This window comes from Capricornis sumatraensis, chromosome 12 (genome assembly GCF_032405125.1).
Source record: "Capricornis sumatraensis isolate serow.1 chromosome 12, serow.2, whole genome shotgun sequence".
In the NCBI taxonomy this organism is placed as follows: Eukaryota; Metazoa; Chordata; class Mammalia; order Artiodactyla; family Bovidae; genus Capricornis; species Capricornis sumatraensis.
In genome coordinates this window covers 45,448,471-45,465,265 of record NC_091080.1, presented here as the reverse complement: position 1 = coordinate 45,465,265, position 16,795 = coordinate 45,448,471, and the positions used below count along the sequence as shown (strand labels likewise).

The 16,795-nt window shown below is 46.9% G+C and overlaps 1 protein-coding gene across 2 annotated transcripts in view; it reads right to left on the bottom strand.

The window, feature by feature from the left end:
• Positions 1–7,719: 7,719 nt before the first annotated feature.
• Positions 7,720–16,795, bottom strand: part of XPO4 (exportin 4) — an 86,325-nt gene continuing 77,249 nt past the window's right edge. Inside the window, exons 17-23 of one of the 2 annotated variants that reach the window (XM_068984387.1) lie at positions 16,241–16,534; positions 15,010–15,190; positions 12,289–12,407; positions 10,758–10,903; positions 10,140–10,257; positions 9,673–9,765; positions 7,720–7,927 (exon numbers count right to left, since the gene is read on the bottom strand). In XM_068984387.1, the coding sequence (XP_068840488.1) occupies positions 7,730–7,927; positions 9,673–9,765; positions 10,140–10,257; positions 10,758–10,903; positions 12,289–12,407; positions 15,010–15,190; positions 16,241–16,534 (1,149 nt within the window). In that variant the 3' untranslated portion in view covers positions 7,720–7,729. The remainder of the gene's footprint in view (positions 7,928–9,672; positions 9,766–10,139; positions 10,258–10,757; positions 10,904–12,288; positions 12,408–15,009; positions 15,191–16,240; positions 16,535–16,795) is intronic. The other variant, XM_068984388.1, reaches the window with a different exon arrangement.

The following is a 16,795-nucleotide window of genomic DNA, read 5'->3' as shown; positions in this document are numbered from 1 at the left end:
TTGGGCACCGCGCCACTTGTAGGGCCGCCCGGCGCCTGGAGCTGCGCGGGTAAGCACGTGCCCGCGAGGACGGGGGCAGCAGAGACGCTGCAGGTTTTAACGCGCACCAAGAGGCCTGTCGTTTGCACTTCATTGTACGTTTCACAAGCAGCAATGCCCCGTCTGTTCCGCCTCCTCCGTCTAATGGAGAGATAGACATAGCCACCGCTACGTTAGAGAAGGCCTTTAAAACCCCGCACACGGGCCCCTCCGCGGTGCGTCTGCTGGAGCCACAGTAGACCCCCTCCTGACACCGAGGGTTCCCGCGACCCGAAGACGCGGTCCTCGTGCTTAGACCGCCTACGAGCTGGGCAAGCCCTCCCCTCATGAAGCAGCAGCGCTGTGTGCGACTGACGGGTGGGAGCGTGCCCTCGGTGGCGCCGGGTCAGAGCCGACGCCTGCGCGCGGACGGGAGACGCTTGCAGACCCCGAGCACTGTCCTGACTGTCCTCCCCCGGGGCCACCAATCCATGCAGCATCCCTGCCTGCTTTCCCCTCATCCTCCTTAGCAATTCCGTCATCTTCCCACGTTACCTTCTATTGAATACCTTTAATCCTTTCTGGTATAAGGTGAGGATATAAATTAAAAACAGGTTTGCTTACTCTGAAGTGAAAGTGAAGTCGCTCAGTCGTGTCCGACTCTTTGCGACCCGTGGACTGTAGCCCACCAAGCTCCTCCGTCCATGGGATTCTCCAAGCAAGAATATTGGAGTGGGTTGCCATTTGCTATTCTGGGAATACCGTCATTTCCACTTTAAATACGGCCCCCAAGCTTACGGCAAACCATGCTTTCATTTTTTGATTGCTTGGATGACAAGTCCACTAAATCGCATACGTCAAAACCAGCTATAATTTAGGTTTAGGAAAGCAGCAGGAAAGAAAACATATACATCAAGCTAAAAGAATAAAAATGAATCGAGAGACAACAACTGACTTTCATGGCAATATTTTTTTTTACAGAGGTAGCAGTGTTCCATACACAGGACACTGGACATAGGAAGCCTTTATTCACCAGAAAGGCTTATTTGTTAAAGCAAGTTATATTTGGATTAAAACAGGTCTATAATATTTTAAGCTTTCAAAGTTTCAACTGCTTTCTCCGTATGTGAGACAATAGTTATCTGCCATTTAATGTGTATTAGTTATTTTTATAATTAAAGTGACCACAGTTGTCAGAAGTTCAAATAGTTACAACTCTTTCAGCTGAAACGTTTGGATTGTAATTTAATAGGTTTTGCAAATCATAAAAAAAATTTAAGATACCAAGAGGCAATTTTATTATCATTAAAAGCAGCCCAGTGGTCGGGATGCAGTGCTTTTACTGCAGAGGCCCTGGCTTCAATTTCTAGTCAGGGAACTTAGATCCCACAAGCCATGTGGCCAATAAATAAATAAATAAATAAATAAAAGGAAACTACTTGTCAAGTAAACTGGACTAGAAAGATACTTTCAAATCAATCTCAGTTCAGGAATTACTCCTCTTGTGTGGCCCTATGATCCAACCAGTCCATTCTAAAGGAGATCAGTCCTGGGTGTTCACTGGAAGGACTGATGCTAAAGCTGAAACTCCAATACTTTGGCCACCTCATGCAAAGAGTTGACTCATTGGAAAAGACTGATGCTGGGAGGGATTGGGGGCAGGAGAAGGGGACGACAGGATGAGATGACTGGATGGCATCACCGACTCTATGGATATGAGTCTGAGTGAACTCCGGGAGTTGGTGATGGACAGGGAGGCCAGGCGTCCTGCAATTCATGGGGTCGCAAAGAGTCGGACACGACTGAGCGACTAAACTGACTGATGATACACATGACAGATCTGTGACCAGTGAAAACCCTAAGAAGCTCAGCCAGAGACTGAGCTTGTCTCCACCCTGTACTCGGCCAGTCCCAACAGCTTCGCTGGTCAGTCCTGAGAAAGGACCATCCGGGGCAGTGCAGTTATGAGCAGTTGTGCAAATAAAACTGCAGCCTGAGAGGCAGGGCTTACTGAGAGAATATCTGAAGAGTGACCTGGCAAAGCAATCAAGAGTGAACACTACCAAAACTTAAAACTGCTAACTACTACAGGAATAAAAGTATTTAGCATGTCCCTGTTTAAACTCTCTCTGTGGGACTTCCTGGGCAGTCCAGAGGTCAAGACGGTGCTTCCGAAGCAGGGGTGAGGGGCCAATCCCACATGCTCCACAGCGAGACCACAATATATAAAAAACAAACAAAAAAGGCCCCCTCTCTTTCCTTCAGGTGTTTTTTTCCCCCCATTCATCAGCTCTGAGAAGTGTCAATGATTTAATCACAGTTCATTCTCTTGCTAGACGTTAAAAATAATTCACACTGAAAGAGTTCAGCAGGATGCTGACTTCTGTGGTAGAAATGACAGTGCTTGCTGCCATTGGTATTGTACAGTGTTTCCAAGCAAAAGATTTTCTCCTTGCTATCACCAAATACGCCCTTTGCTTCCACTGAAGTTTTAAAACAACTGCCATTTGAGATTATAGAGCATGCACAGGACCCAATCTGGGATCCTATGTTTAAGAAACATACAAAAACGTTTCATAATTAATTAATACACCAAAGTCATCATTCATAAACCACACACTATAAACACACTGTACTTTAAGAGAGCACTAGGATTTTAAAGATGGTATCTAAGAAACAACACCAGGCTTTTACATCCATGGCCTCTAAGACCATCTACAGTTCCCTCCAATGGCAGGTGATGTACCTGGTTTAAGATCCCCCCTTGAGAATGAAAGAACTCCACTTAATTCCTAAACAGCCTAATATTTCTTTATCCATCCTTAGAGTAGAATTAAATCTCAACATAACCCAAGAAATCAACAAACATTCAAAGCAATATCAAGTTTAAAATAAAAACTTTACCTTTCACTGAGTATGTCTACAATATTTAGGATTAGGTAAAAAAGAAAGTCCGCCCAGCACACAGCAGATGGTACTTTTCCATTTTCCCTGAAAAGTCAAGAACAATGACCCAACTACACTTACTACAAATATTCCTCCACCCCAGCGATTTAACTAATAACGGTGAAATTCTAAGAGTGTGAGCTGAGATAAAAACACATCTGCTCAATACAACAGAATATAAATGAAATTCTGATTTTCTCTCTGAATCCTGGACATTGTATTAATATTAGGGTTGGGTATTCTCCCAGAAGGTAATGCAATTCCCTATTTTTAACTGTGCAGATATGTCCTCGTGTTCTTTATTTAAAATTATTTTGACTGTGTAATGTCCCCAGTGTCAGTCATCATCTGCTTGGCTGGTCAATGAAGTGGCACCATTACATAGCTTTCATATGGTAGTCTAGCTAAACTCCCATGAACAAATCACACATGATCAAAACAAAAATGTAATAAAAATATTTAGTGAAGACATTTTAACTCCCATGAATTAAAAAATACAAATAAAATTTTATCAGTTGGATATTCAGCTTATAACTGGCTCAATACAAGGCCTTGATTTAATTCCTATAATCGTACTATAGCATCTTTTGAAAAATTAAATGCAACTTTATATCTTTATTAATAATGTTAATAGAGGTAAATATTTAAACAGTATACTCATCCCTGGGTCTCTTAAAAAAACTGAAAAGTCAGTATAAGTTTAAAATTTTAATATTTATAAATTTAAAAAATTTTACACATGCTGAATGGTAGCAGTGCTAACATTTTGTGACCATTAAACCAGAAATGAAGCCAAAAAGCTCACTGCATGGAGCTTTTTCCTTTGTACAGAGAACCAAATCACAATACCAGTGTTTGCAATCTGTCACCATCTTAAGTGGTAGAAGACACCACATCAGGCAGCCTGGCTTGAGACACTGTGGGCACACCCCCCTCAGGTACAGAGCGCAGACGCACTGCTGAATGTCAAGCTGGGACAGTCAGCCATCAGTACATTCTGACCGCTCCTAACAGCTGAGAGCCTAAGAACACAGACTGAAAAGAAAACCTGAGGCCAAAAGCTCTCCAATGCTGGGAACTCTGGGACCAGGTGAAGGGCAGATCACAGAGGGCAAGCGGGACAAAGACGGTTTGGGGTGAGAGCCGCAGGGGCAGACATGCGGACCACATCTCGCTATCACCGTGCATCCACCTTTACAAAGACTCACGTGCACAGAGCTGGAGGCAAGAAACAGATCACGTCATCCATCCTCTGCAGGACAGAGTGGATGCCCGTCGTTAGGCTTTCATCTTTACCTGAACCAAATATAGTCTTTGGCTAAATGTCATAGATTCCCAGTATAATTGATCAGGAATACGTCACATTTCTTACATCTAAATTAAAATGTTTAAAGTTCAATTTGAACTACAGCACTTCAAACTAATTTCAGCTCAGCAATATACCTAAGTTGGATATTTTAAAATTTTAGAATATCAATTTTTAAAGAATTTTTAGATGCAGTGTTTTCAGAACATAGTTATTACCAAGTCAGAGAATATCCACTTACATTTAAAAATAATTTAAAACATTATTATTATTATATCCTCAAATCACCTATGCTGTTTTACAGAGAAATTTACAGAAAATTGTAATATTAAGAACTCAAGATCCAAATTGGTTCCTTATTCTCTGGTTATGAAAAACCCCTAAGAAGTACTGAGGTTTCTTCTTCTGAACAGTTAATATTTTATTCAGGAACTTATAACAAGAATCATTGTCAGAGACAGCTAATTACTAAGATCTAAGGACAACACCTCTAACAGCAGAGGTGACAAACAGAAACATGTAAAATTATGAAAATAACATTTTATGGGTGCAACAGACCCTGCAGATACTCAAACTTGAAATCCTTGAAATTGACAACTCATTTCCTTCAGTACTTGAGGGATTTATACAAGTATTAACAGACAAGGAGAATATGGTCATATCAGAAATACAAAGACTTGACATTTTTGGTAGAAGAGAAAATCCAGCCATAGACAGTAAGGGAAGTTAAGCAATGCTGACTGGGGGAAAGATGTTTGGTTTTGAAATGCAAGTTGTGAAGAAAAAAAAAAGTAGTAAACCACCTCCTCTGAACAGAGTAATGTAATATAGTTAGAAACACTGTTTTCAAGGAAATAAGACTAAATTGTTAAAACTAGTTTGAAAAAAACTGCGATGTTAGGAAATATGCCATTATCTCCCAGCCCATGAAGACTCACATTACTGTGCTGAAAAGATGCTGTCAGGTGTGCCCCAGGCAGCCAGCCACCCAGGACTGCACACAGGACCTGCACGCTGACCAGTCCTTCCCACAGAGCTGCTAAACGCTTGCTTGTCAGAGGCTGTCACAGGAATACACACTGCAAAGACACACAGAGTCTGCTGGGACTACGCCTCCAGAGACAGAGGGCCAAGGAAAATAAAAACGAGAGAGAGCTGACAGCGGAGGTGAAAGGAACCTGTCAGTGAAGCAGAGAAAGTATAAACACACTCATGTAGGAACTCAAATACGCAACAGTGTCCCTTGAATGTATAAAAAAGGGGCACAGATAATGTTTTTGCTTTTAAAACTCCTTTTACAAGTCAGTTTTAGTAGTAAAAATCAATTTACTAGAATTAAGCCAGCGTTCTCGACACCCACTCAGCCAAGACCATTATAACAGAACCGTCCAAAACTGGGAAGCCAACAAACATAGCAAAGTAAAACACAACACCCAAACTGAACAGGTATCCAACCAGGAAAACAAACAAACACCTGGAGAGAGCCTGGCTCCGACCACCCAGACACGGTGGCGGCCCATCCTTCCAGTCTGCCACTAACCCACAGTCTTATGGTACTTTCAGTACCATTTGGTCCAAGCTGAAGAAACTCTCATTTCAGCTGAATGGCTCCTAATGAAAATACAGTATCGTGACAGAATATGGGCAAATTTAGCAAAGACATCTCTGTCCAGATGCCCTGTTGTTTACCAAGGCAGTCCTTTCTACTTATCTTTCTTTTTAATAACAACTTGAGTACAGTCTTGTCACAGTCAGAGGACGGGCCCGGTCAGCTGCATCTTGGTGCCCTTAGGCAGAGAGACAGGGATGTATTTAGATCACAACTGCTGGGCCCAAGGGCACTGGACACTGAAAACACCAGAACACCACAAAACAGAGTAACTCCTGCTGCCTCTGACTTCAAGTTCTCTAAGGGAAGGAAAGAGAACTCTAAAAGTAAATGCACTGTCCCAAGTGTCTCAGGAAGGTGGTCATACGTGTACTTCTGGAAGAGGACACCAGCTTCCCCAGACATCTTCCGAGACGTTTCTGCTCTACCTCAGCTGTTTAACCAGCCATGATCGAATAAGGGAACATTTCACAAAAAGCTGAGGCTTTGCTCTGTGTCTAGCAGTGCCTGCACAGGCCGGGGGCCTGTAACTGCCCGGAGCACAGGGCCCTGCACACACGCGTCCTCTGTGACCATGCTGTGGGTCCTGACCCACAGGGGCCAGGGTCACATGCCTGCTGGTCCTAAGTTCACTTCCCTTTCTGTGATCTGAGCTGGCACACAGAGCTCAGGACAGTATGACAGCAGTACACAAATCCTGATTAGAAAAATCAAAGGAGATCTAAGGTGAACTTTTTAATCTCTTAAATTCACGTGGCTCCTGTGAAATGAGGGTAATTACTGCTCTGACATCTCCACCTTTAAGTGTGTGTATGAACCAGCAATTCACATCCTTAAAAAGAGTTATTGCTTAAGCAAGCCATTCAGAGCAGAGTATCAGCCACGGGCCACGAGGGTGGACAGAAACAGAAACGTACTCAGAAAGTTAGACTAGGTATGAATAAGCCTTTCATTTCACCCACAAAACCACAAAGACACAATCAAACGGGCCCTGGGTTCATAGCAGCCAACACCCTAAACCAACTGAAGCGTCAAGACTTGATTTCTTACTAAAACACTCTGCTTCTTTTTGTAATTTCTTCTCAAAATTAAGGCAATGAAATGGCTACAGTTCCTAAAGTTATTTTTATGGAACAAAAATAGACACACATTTTTCTCCTCTGGTTCAGGCATCAGAGCAGGTTCACAGGACCTGCAGTGGTCAGGCTGCCGTGACCCAGCAGACAGGGGGCAATGAGAGGCCACAGACATCCACCCTGGTGCCCTTCTCTGGTTGGAGCACCTGCCCCTCCCAGGGAAGGACGGGACTGGGCTGGGGGGAGCACATCGCTAGAAGCGTTCAGTGTCTCCTACACTGACTGAAAGCTGCAGGGTGGCAGAGGAGAGGAGCTTGTTAAAATGAAGAATCCAGGGTCCAACAAACAAACTCTGAGGGTCCATGGTTGGGCCCCGGGGTCTACCCTTTCAACCAGCTCCTCGGTGATGTGCCATCAACGGCCAGTGGCCGAGCAGACATCCAGCCTGTCTGTAAGGACAAGACTGGACGCTGGCGGCCACCTGATGCTCTGTCAAAGAGGGAAAAGGCACTGGGGATGTACTTCCTGGTGCCCACATGTGTTTGCACACATACTGAGTTTCATTTGACAAAGTACAAGCCCTACGCCGCACGGCGGCTAACGCCTACAGCAGAAGCCGATTTGAGCCGACTCTCCCCGCATCACACCCCGAGCTGGCAGGCTCTCCAGAGTCCGAGTGGCCGTGGGACTGATGAACAGGACAAGACTCTAGTCAATCTCAGCAATTCAGTGCACTTCGCAGGAAGGGTCTGGTACAGCATAAAGCTCTGTTGTTTATTTTACACAAAGGAGACCACCAACATTTGCCATAAACTCTTCTAAACTCTTCAGGAAGGCCATCTTCTGCTTCCGGTCCAGCGCGGGGGGCGTGCTGCTCGCGGTCAGCTTGTTGAAGGCATCAGCTAGCCTCTGGTAAATGACTGGGTCTTGCTGACTCGACAGCAGTGTTTCCACCAGTTCCGAGTACTCTGCCTGTTGAAGAGAGAAGGGCGCAGAGCATCCCTAAGGTAAGTACAGAAGAGCATGAGCATCCTCAGAGACTACACGAAACACCAATCAGTGGGCTGCAGGGCCCACAAGGCAGGCCAGCAGCTCTTCTGATCCTTGACACCTCCTGCTCTGAGCTTTTCCACTGGTAACTCACTGCTGTGTAACAAGCCTGTGAGGCGGACACAGCTGACACCCCTGCTTTACAGACAAAAGCTCTCCACAAAGAGAAGCAAGGACAGAGCCAAGACCAGAGGACTTTGAGCAAGAAAGAGCCCAAGAACTGCGTCCAGAGCCCAAAGGATGACCTACCTTGTGCCGCTACCTCTCCTTGCTGTTTCAAAGCACTTTATTTTGCATTTTACGATACTCTTGGTGGGTAGATTTATGGTAAACTCCTGGGCCCTAAGTCTACAAGCTGACTCCCAGGTTTCCTGGAGGTCAATGCAGAAATCCTACCCGCAGAGCAACGACACAGCGCATGCACCAAGTGCAGACAGGAGCTGGGCAAGGGGCGGGGAGGGGCATGGCCCGGCCTCCTTTGCAGCAGAAGGGACGTGTGCTCCGTGCTCAGTGGCGTGGACAGGTAGTGGGCGTGGCTTCCCTGCCTGTGACGCCCTCCACCATAAAGCCTGGCACAGCCAACAGGGTGTGGGTTAAGGGAATGCAGGCAGGGCAGCTTTCTAAAATAAGCACTATGAAAAAAGCGGCTGTTACTCCTTCTTGTGAGTTTCTTGGGGCATCGTGAACCCAAGTGGGGAGGCCAGATGCTAAACCCATCTGGACAAGAGGGGTGAGGCACACACCCCACCCCACCCCTCAGTATGGAGCTGACCTAACTGCCCGAGGTGGCGGGCCTGTGCACAGGGATTGAGCGTACACACACAAAGACACAAGCGCACACACGCATGTCACTCCCCCAGTCACAGGAATGGCAGTGGCTCTAGGGCCAGACCAGTCAAGCCTGAGGCCCTGCCCTCTTTTCTACAACGTGTGCCTGTGTTTTCTAAAAGGCCACCAAGATGGAATGGCTTATGTCCAGGGGTGGAGGGAAGAAGGCAGAGGGAAGGAAGCAAGTAATGGAGGAGCACCCCTCCCCCAAGCTGGGCACCACACATGGCAGAGGTGACAGGAGTCCCTGAGCCCCCTGGAGCCAGGTGCTGCAGGAAGGTGGTTTTTAAGTAGCATGTGAGGCTCTTCAAAACCTACCCTAGGTCCCAGGCCCAGCAAATGCACAGCCCTTGTACCTCCCCTGCACCCACAGGCACACCCTCCACTGGGAAGGGGGACATGGAGCTGTGGAAGACGGGCAGGCCAGCCCAACCCCTGCATTCCCCACCATGCCCGCCCCATCAGGGGGCACTGCACATGGCCTCCAGGCTCCAACCGCCCACAGCTGTCCACCCTGTCCTAGGAGACAACACACTGCGGCTTTCCAGGCCGCCTGAGGGCAGACTCCTCAGGGTGCCCAGGCTCCTGTATCTTGTTTCCTTGCAAAACTGAGCTCCTCAAGGACAGAGGCCGTGTCTTCCAGCACAGGTGTTCAGGACAAGTTATGACAGTGAAGAAGGGAAAGTAACTACTTATGAACAGCTTGTCAGATAAACACAGAGAACGCCCGAGCTACTGAGAACAAGGCTTCAAGGAAGGTGCAGACACACAGAGGCCCAGTCCCCGAGGAACGAGCGCCAGCCACATGAGCCAGGAGAGGCCCAGGGACTCGCCAGTACCTGATGCAGGCACACCAGCGTGTAGAAGGCCTCGCCGGCCGCGGTGGTCATCTCCGTGCTGTGCTTCTGCAAAACCAGCATATCAAACACCAGCTGAAAGACACGGGAACACCTCTCAATAAAGACATGGACAACCGTACCACCCTTCAGTCCCTCCCCATTCCAAGAGGGAAAAAGAAGGTGGTAGTTATTCTTGTTTATTAACTAACTCTAAAAGTAAAGAAATAGTTTTCTAAAATGCCAAGGACAAACGTGAAGATGTTATTGCTTGCTGTGGTAAATGAAGTTATCTGATTATCGAATTACTGGTACAGTCACCACATGGAATTTCAAGAACACAAAGCGACAGAGGAGTGGTATCCGAGGATGCTACGAAGCTGAGCTCCTGAAACCACAGTGGAAAGAAAGACAGTCTTGTCAGGGATAAAGCTGTCAGCACCGCCTGGCGGGAACGCCCAGCGCCTCACCTTGAGGAAGTGCCGCGTGGCCAGGAAGAGGGGTGCGTCCGTCTCCTGGGCTTTTGCACACTGCTCAGCTAACGGAGTCAAGGCTTCCAGGCACAGCTGGCAAACCTCCGAACTCATTCTGATCACCACAGTCAAAGAACAATGAGCACAGAGAGCTGTGACTCAGAACACAACACTTAGAGCTGTCAGCCAGTGGACAACTGTTCTAGAAGTGAGCGCACTGAAGTAAATATGTGGGAGTCTGCTGAGTGAGATGAGAGACCAGGGCCCCACTGTGTCCCAGCCTGCCCGCACGGGTCTGGGGCCCAGGACCAGGGGATCTCCATGTGCTCTGACTACGATACACACAACCAAGCAGGACTAAGATCAGAGGCCAGCAACAGGGCCCAACTCCACTGACTGGGCTCCATCAGACAGGACTCTGGGACCAGGGACCAGAGACCCTAGGATCTGCGAAAGGAGGCCAAGGTGAGGCAAATTCACAAAGAAACACAGCATCACTGTACCTAAGACACGCTGCTTTTCAAGAAATTAGACTGAACAACCAAAGGAAAAACACAACTCCTGAAAATGCTTCTTCACGCACCCTCTTTCCCCAGTGCCAAGTGCTCATGACACGCTTTTAAAGGATATGATGTCATTCCTAGTTCCAGCGAGTACATCAGACTTTTAAAAAGATCTTCAGGAAGCTGCGGTATTTTCTCAGGAAAAATCTCACAAATAAATGTGATTAATTTGTAGTATTGATTACACAAAGTTGGAAACTGAAAAAGAAATACTAAATATTTAGATGTTCAATGATACCTGTTTTCATTAGTGGAATAAAGCATTAAGCATCAAGCTTCTGTTTGTTTAAAACACATACAGGATACAGAAAACACAAAGATACAAATAAGATGTAAAAAACAGTTGCAATAAAGCAAGTATGTTAGCAACTAATAGATCTTGTGCTGGGAACTAACAACCCTTACCCCCACCCTCAACTGCACACACACGGAGGGTCTCTCTCTGTCCCCATTCTGTGTACACACACTCCTCAGGGTCTCCCCCCCATTCTGTGTACACACACTCCTCAGGGTCTCCCCCCCATTCTGTATACACACACTCCTCAGGGTCTCCCCCCATTCTGTGTACACACACTCCTCGGGGTCTCCCCCCGATTGTGTAGCACACGCTCCTCGGGGTCTCTCCCCCAATTCTGCATACACACACACTCCTCAGGGTCTCCCCCCCATTCTGTGTACACACCCTCCTCAGGGTCTCCCTCCCATTCTGTGTACACACGCTCCTCAGGGTCTCTCCCCCCATTCTGTGTAGCACATGCTCCTCAGGGTCTCCCCCCATGGTGTGTATACATGCCCCTCAGGGTCTGCCCCACATTCTGTGTATGCACATGCTCCTGAGGGCAACCCCCACCATTCTGTGTGCACACACGCCCCTCAGGGTCTGCCCCCCATTGTGTGTACACACACACTGCTCAGGGTCAGCCCCAGCCCACATTCTGTATAGCACACGCTCCTCATGTTCTGCCCACCCCTTATTCTGTGTAGCACCCAGCCCCCTCTTCCTCTCCCTCCTACTCCTGGATGGTTCTGGGGTGGGCGGGGCAGAAGGGGTGTGAGGCCTTGTCACCAGCACACCCTCGACACAGAGTGGTGAGAGGAGACAAGGCCAGTGCAGTCAGACACAGGGAGCGTGACCAGCTGAGGTAGCTCTGCTCTCTGCACCTGCTTGTCCAGGAGCGGCTGGGATGTACCCTGCTGCCCAGCCCCTCAGTCTGGGCATGTGCTGGGAAAGTACCAGAGGACACACCTACACATACAATTGCACACACACACAACCTACTGCATCTGCTGAACACACGCGACCAGCGAACACTAGCACTCAGTCTCTGAAAGACGTGGTCTTTCCCTGGCACCGGGGGGCCAGGGCACAGGGCTGGGGCGGGCACAGGGATGGGGCAGGCACAGGGCAGGGGCGGGCACAGGCGTGAAGGACACAGCACAGCAGCACACGGGCTCTGTTTTCAGGCACACTTCACAGGTACCAGCTCTTAACTGAGTCAGACATGCACTTGTGTCCCAAGTATCCTGAACCTTCACGTTCAAGCATGCAGGGTTTCAACGTTCACATTCCTCTCTTCACGAACCTTCAAGAGGTCCTGTGACATCAAGGGCAGGATCAGGTTCACTCCATATAACACAACGTCAGCCGCTGACACAGACCTGCTTGCTGCCGGCCCGGGCTCCTGGCCTCTGAACACTTCATCTGCAATGTGACAACAATGCGGTCTTACAGCTGCAACATCAACAGATGGATACACTCTCCTACCTGACAGGGAAAGTGGAGTCACGGCCCAGGACAAAACAAATCCACGGGAGGATGACACAGACACCCGGGTCCTCCTTCCCTGCTTCGCTCTAAGGGTCTGAGCACTGGGTGCAGATATTCTGTGTTGACATTATCATTCTACAGTGATGAAAGTAAAACTAATGCTTCATCAACATTTTTTGAAAAGTAAAGTAGACTCCACTGACACAATGGTCATACTGTGGAGTAAATTATTTCCATAGCAGTAGTCATTTTTCTCCTAGGTGGAGAAAAATACTGGAATATTCCATAAAATAGAGGTGTTTTTTTTTTTAAGTTGCTAATATGACAAAGAATTACTATTCTTAATCCAAAAATGAGGCATAAATTACTAAGACTCTTAAAGACCTAAATGGATAAAGGACCAAAATGCATAATAAACATCTAAGAAACTGTAAGTATTTCAAATGTTCAATATTAGGAAAACAAGTGGGTTAACATGCAGCCATGAGAAAGTCATGAGATGTGTTAATGACAAGGGAAAAGCTAACAATGAAAAGGGCAGAATATAAAATTATATTTGGACTATGACTACAAAACAAATCGTACAAAATAACCTGAAGAGAAATTAACAAAAAACAACTGAAACAGCTGACTCTGGATTAAGTCAAAGTATGGGTGATTTTTCGGTCTATATACTTCACATCTTTTCTACTATGAGCATATTACACGCACAACAAGGAGGGGAAAAAAAATGAGGTTTTAAAAAAACACCTACCTCTACTTAAAAACCACGTTTTCAGTGTAATTCTGTCCTCTCCAGAGGCTCAGCTCTAACTGGAAGGACCCTACTGTCCACAGCCAGGCACTGCTGAACCTCGGTCCCACTGGCAGGAAGTCTGGGCTGCTCGTGGGGCTCCCCGTGCCCCACACCCGCTCACAGGACAGGCTCTGGGCCTGGACTGTGGCACTTGGCTCTGCAGCCGCTGGCTCCCCCAGGAATGTCACCCAGAGGCTCACTTTAATGTGCTTTGATATCTCACCCAGTGTTATTAATTTTATTTCATAATATTAAAATATTTTCTATCTTATCTCATCTATTATCTTTATTTTTATAATAATCACTTAAAAACATTCTTTTCAATTTTACCATGTTTTATCAGCTAATGCTGCTGCTTTATCATTTTGTACTTTAACTGTCTTCATTTTTTTCCTTCTAGATTTCAACTCTACCCACCTTTACTCTATTCTTTTTACCCTTATTTTGTACTTTCAATCCCGAGCATTTTGGCCTCAATTTCTTTTCTAACGTGTTATTATGATTTTAATCCTTTTGCTTTTTTATTCTGAAAACCTGCCCGTCCACAGTGACCCATAACCTCTTTTCCACGGCTCACTCCTGGGGGAGCCTGCGGTCTTCTGTCCCCTCCAAATGCCCTTCACACAAAGCTCTCTGTCCCTCCCAACCTCAGTTCTCAACTCCAGTCGGGGCTCAGGGCTCACATACTATGGTCCACACTCCCCTCAGAAGTCCACACACCAATGGGCACAGTGCTCGAACCTCACCAAGTTGTGTCACATGCACCCTTCGAGGGAAAGGTCAGGACGGCTTGAGGCGTTACAGGGTCACCTGATCTAGGAAAGGTGACGCAGTGCCAGCCTGAAGGAATTAGGAGCCCCAGGACCAACACCCGCGTGAGCAGCCAGGCCTAGAGACAGTGGTCAGGGAAGGCCCGTCATCTCAGGGCCCTGACACAGGGCAGAGACTGCCAGAAACCGCTGGCGAGTGGACAGGAAAGTGATCGGTGCAAAGAACAGCGTCCAGTGTCGGGTGTGCTGAGCCCAGGGGGCGGGAGGTTTCTGAGAAGAGGAGACAGCAGTACCATGAGGCCGAATCACCCAGACGCACTGGCCTGTGACAGTGGAGGTGACGAGACCGTAAGTGATGAAAACAGGTATCAGAAGTACCTTGCAGCTCATCATTAGCCCACCTGACTGGACAGGCACTGACTGTCACACCCCCTCTACAGTGAGGGAGGCCCAGCACAGCTAACAGACGTCCCCCAGGTCCTGCTGGTGGGGGGGCCCCCAGCGCAGGGCTTCACAGAAGGGTGTGCCAGCGCCCAACTTCAGTGGCTCCCAAGCCGCACTGACCAAGGGCTCGGGTTCCCTAGGTGTACCTCAGAGGACACAGAGGAGCAAGTCAATAAAACTAACTGAAGACAACGGCCTCTGGAGTCCATGCAGGGATACGAGCACCAGCCCTGCTACCTGCTGGCTGTGCGCCTTTGGGCAAGTGGCACAGCCTCTCTGTGCCATTTCCTCCCCTCTCACGTGAGTGAGCAGCGGTACCAGCCTCAGGCTGCTGGATAGGAGCATGCCTGGTACTGACCGGAACCCTGTGAAGGGCAGACACTAGCACTGACGTCCCTGGAAGAGGAGAGCCTGGCACACAGGACACTGGGCCTCCCACCCGCCCCCACAGCCACAGAGACCAACTCTGCCTACCGTGTGAATGGAGCTTCCCGGGGACGCCACACCAAAGCCTCGCACACGTTACCTGTGTCACTGAAATCTATGAACTCTTTGGACAGAAGGTTGGTAAGAAGCTCCATGATGAGGAGAAGGTCCTGGTACTGCTCCTCCTCGGCCGTGACATCGATTCTCTGCCGCCCCAAGTTATTCTTCGAATACACTTGCAACAGAGTGAGGCAGGCTTCATACAAGTTCATGGCTTTGGACTGGAAAAAAGTAGGCAGAAGTTATGCTACTGGGGAGAACCTGGCTGGGAAACAAACATAAACATCAAAGAATATTTAAATTTGGATATAATAAATTTACTCTATAAATTCTGACAGTTGCTCTAACACTTGTTTTAAACTATATTAAAGCACTAATAAAAATGGAAAACCGTAAGATTACAGTTGCATTTAAAGTGTTAGTAGTATTCTAACATAAAATTTGACACTTTGTGTGCATTTGATAATACATATGAGAAAGTATGATTTTGGCAACAGAACTGCTTTACTACTTCAACTTCTTATATGACAAGTTTTATTTTAAGATTGAAAATGGTTTAACTTGCAGAAGCACAAAGCACAGAGTACCAAAGATTAGAATAAACAGCCCTGGCCTAACCACTGAACAACGTACCTGTGATGACACTTAACACCATTTACAAAATGAAACCTCACTTTTGAGCAGTTTCCTTTGATCTAATGGAGAAGGAAATGGCAACCCACTCCAGTATTCTTGCTTGGAGAATCGCACGGACAGTGGAGCCTGGCAGGCTACAGCCCGTGGGGTCGCAAAGAGTTGGACACGACTGAGCAACTAAACCACCACTTTGATCTAACAGCAACAACAACAAAACACAAATCGGGAACACCTTTGCTGACTGAATACAAAAGAACTTAGTCTAAACATTCATCTGATTATAAAACAAAGACACACATCACCACCTCAGATTCTAAGTCCCAGGGTTCCACCACAGAGAACTTGGTTACAATTTTTTACCATAATCCAACTGTTTTATCCAATAGTCTTCATTTGAATAAGGAGTAAAATACTAGTCAAAAGAAATGACTAATCACTAACGTTTTTAGGGCAAGAATTTACATTCATTCAACGAGCCATCCTCTGAACTCTGAATTCTTTGAAAATAGTTTTTTTGAACAATGCTTAGGGGGCACAAGAATATTATTTCAAATAACGTTCACTCAGTGTCAAGTATCTGTTACCTTGTTACACAGCTCTCAGGAGCTCTGATCTAGAAGAGACCAAAGACTCACCTCTCCAAGATAGCATATCTGCTTATGCGCAACTTCAACAAAAACTTCTATAATGAGGTTGACTGTCTCTGGCGTGTTTTTGTAAACTTCCATCAACCCAATGCAATTGGTAAGGAAGTCCATAAGAAAGTTAAAAAGGATGGCCACGTTGTCCACCTGGGTGGCCTCAGCAATGCCACACAGGGCCTCCAGCGTGGCCGTGATCTCCTGCTTCACCTCCTCCTGCTGGCATGTCTGTGGGAAGTTCTCCTGGTTTATCACTCTCAAGAACCGCTGCTGAAGTGGCTGAAGAACCTAGAAAATAAAGCATGGGTTTTCTAAACGTATGACTCGCAAGTTTTTCAATGTGGACAAATATTCACTTTCCACAACGTTTCTAACTGTTGGAGGCAAAAAAGCGCAAAAAACAAAGGTGATCCTAACTTCTGGCAAACAAATCCCCCAGCAGCCCATGGAAAGGTGCGCACATGATAAGGCAACAAGAAAACCAAGTCAAAACTCTCTGAAATACCTCACACCTGTCAGAGTGGCCATCCTCAAAAAGATAAGAAACAG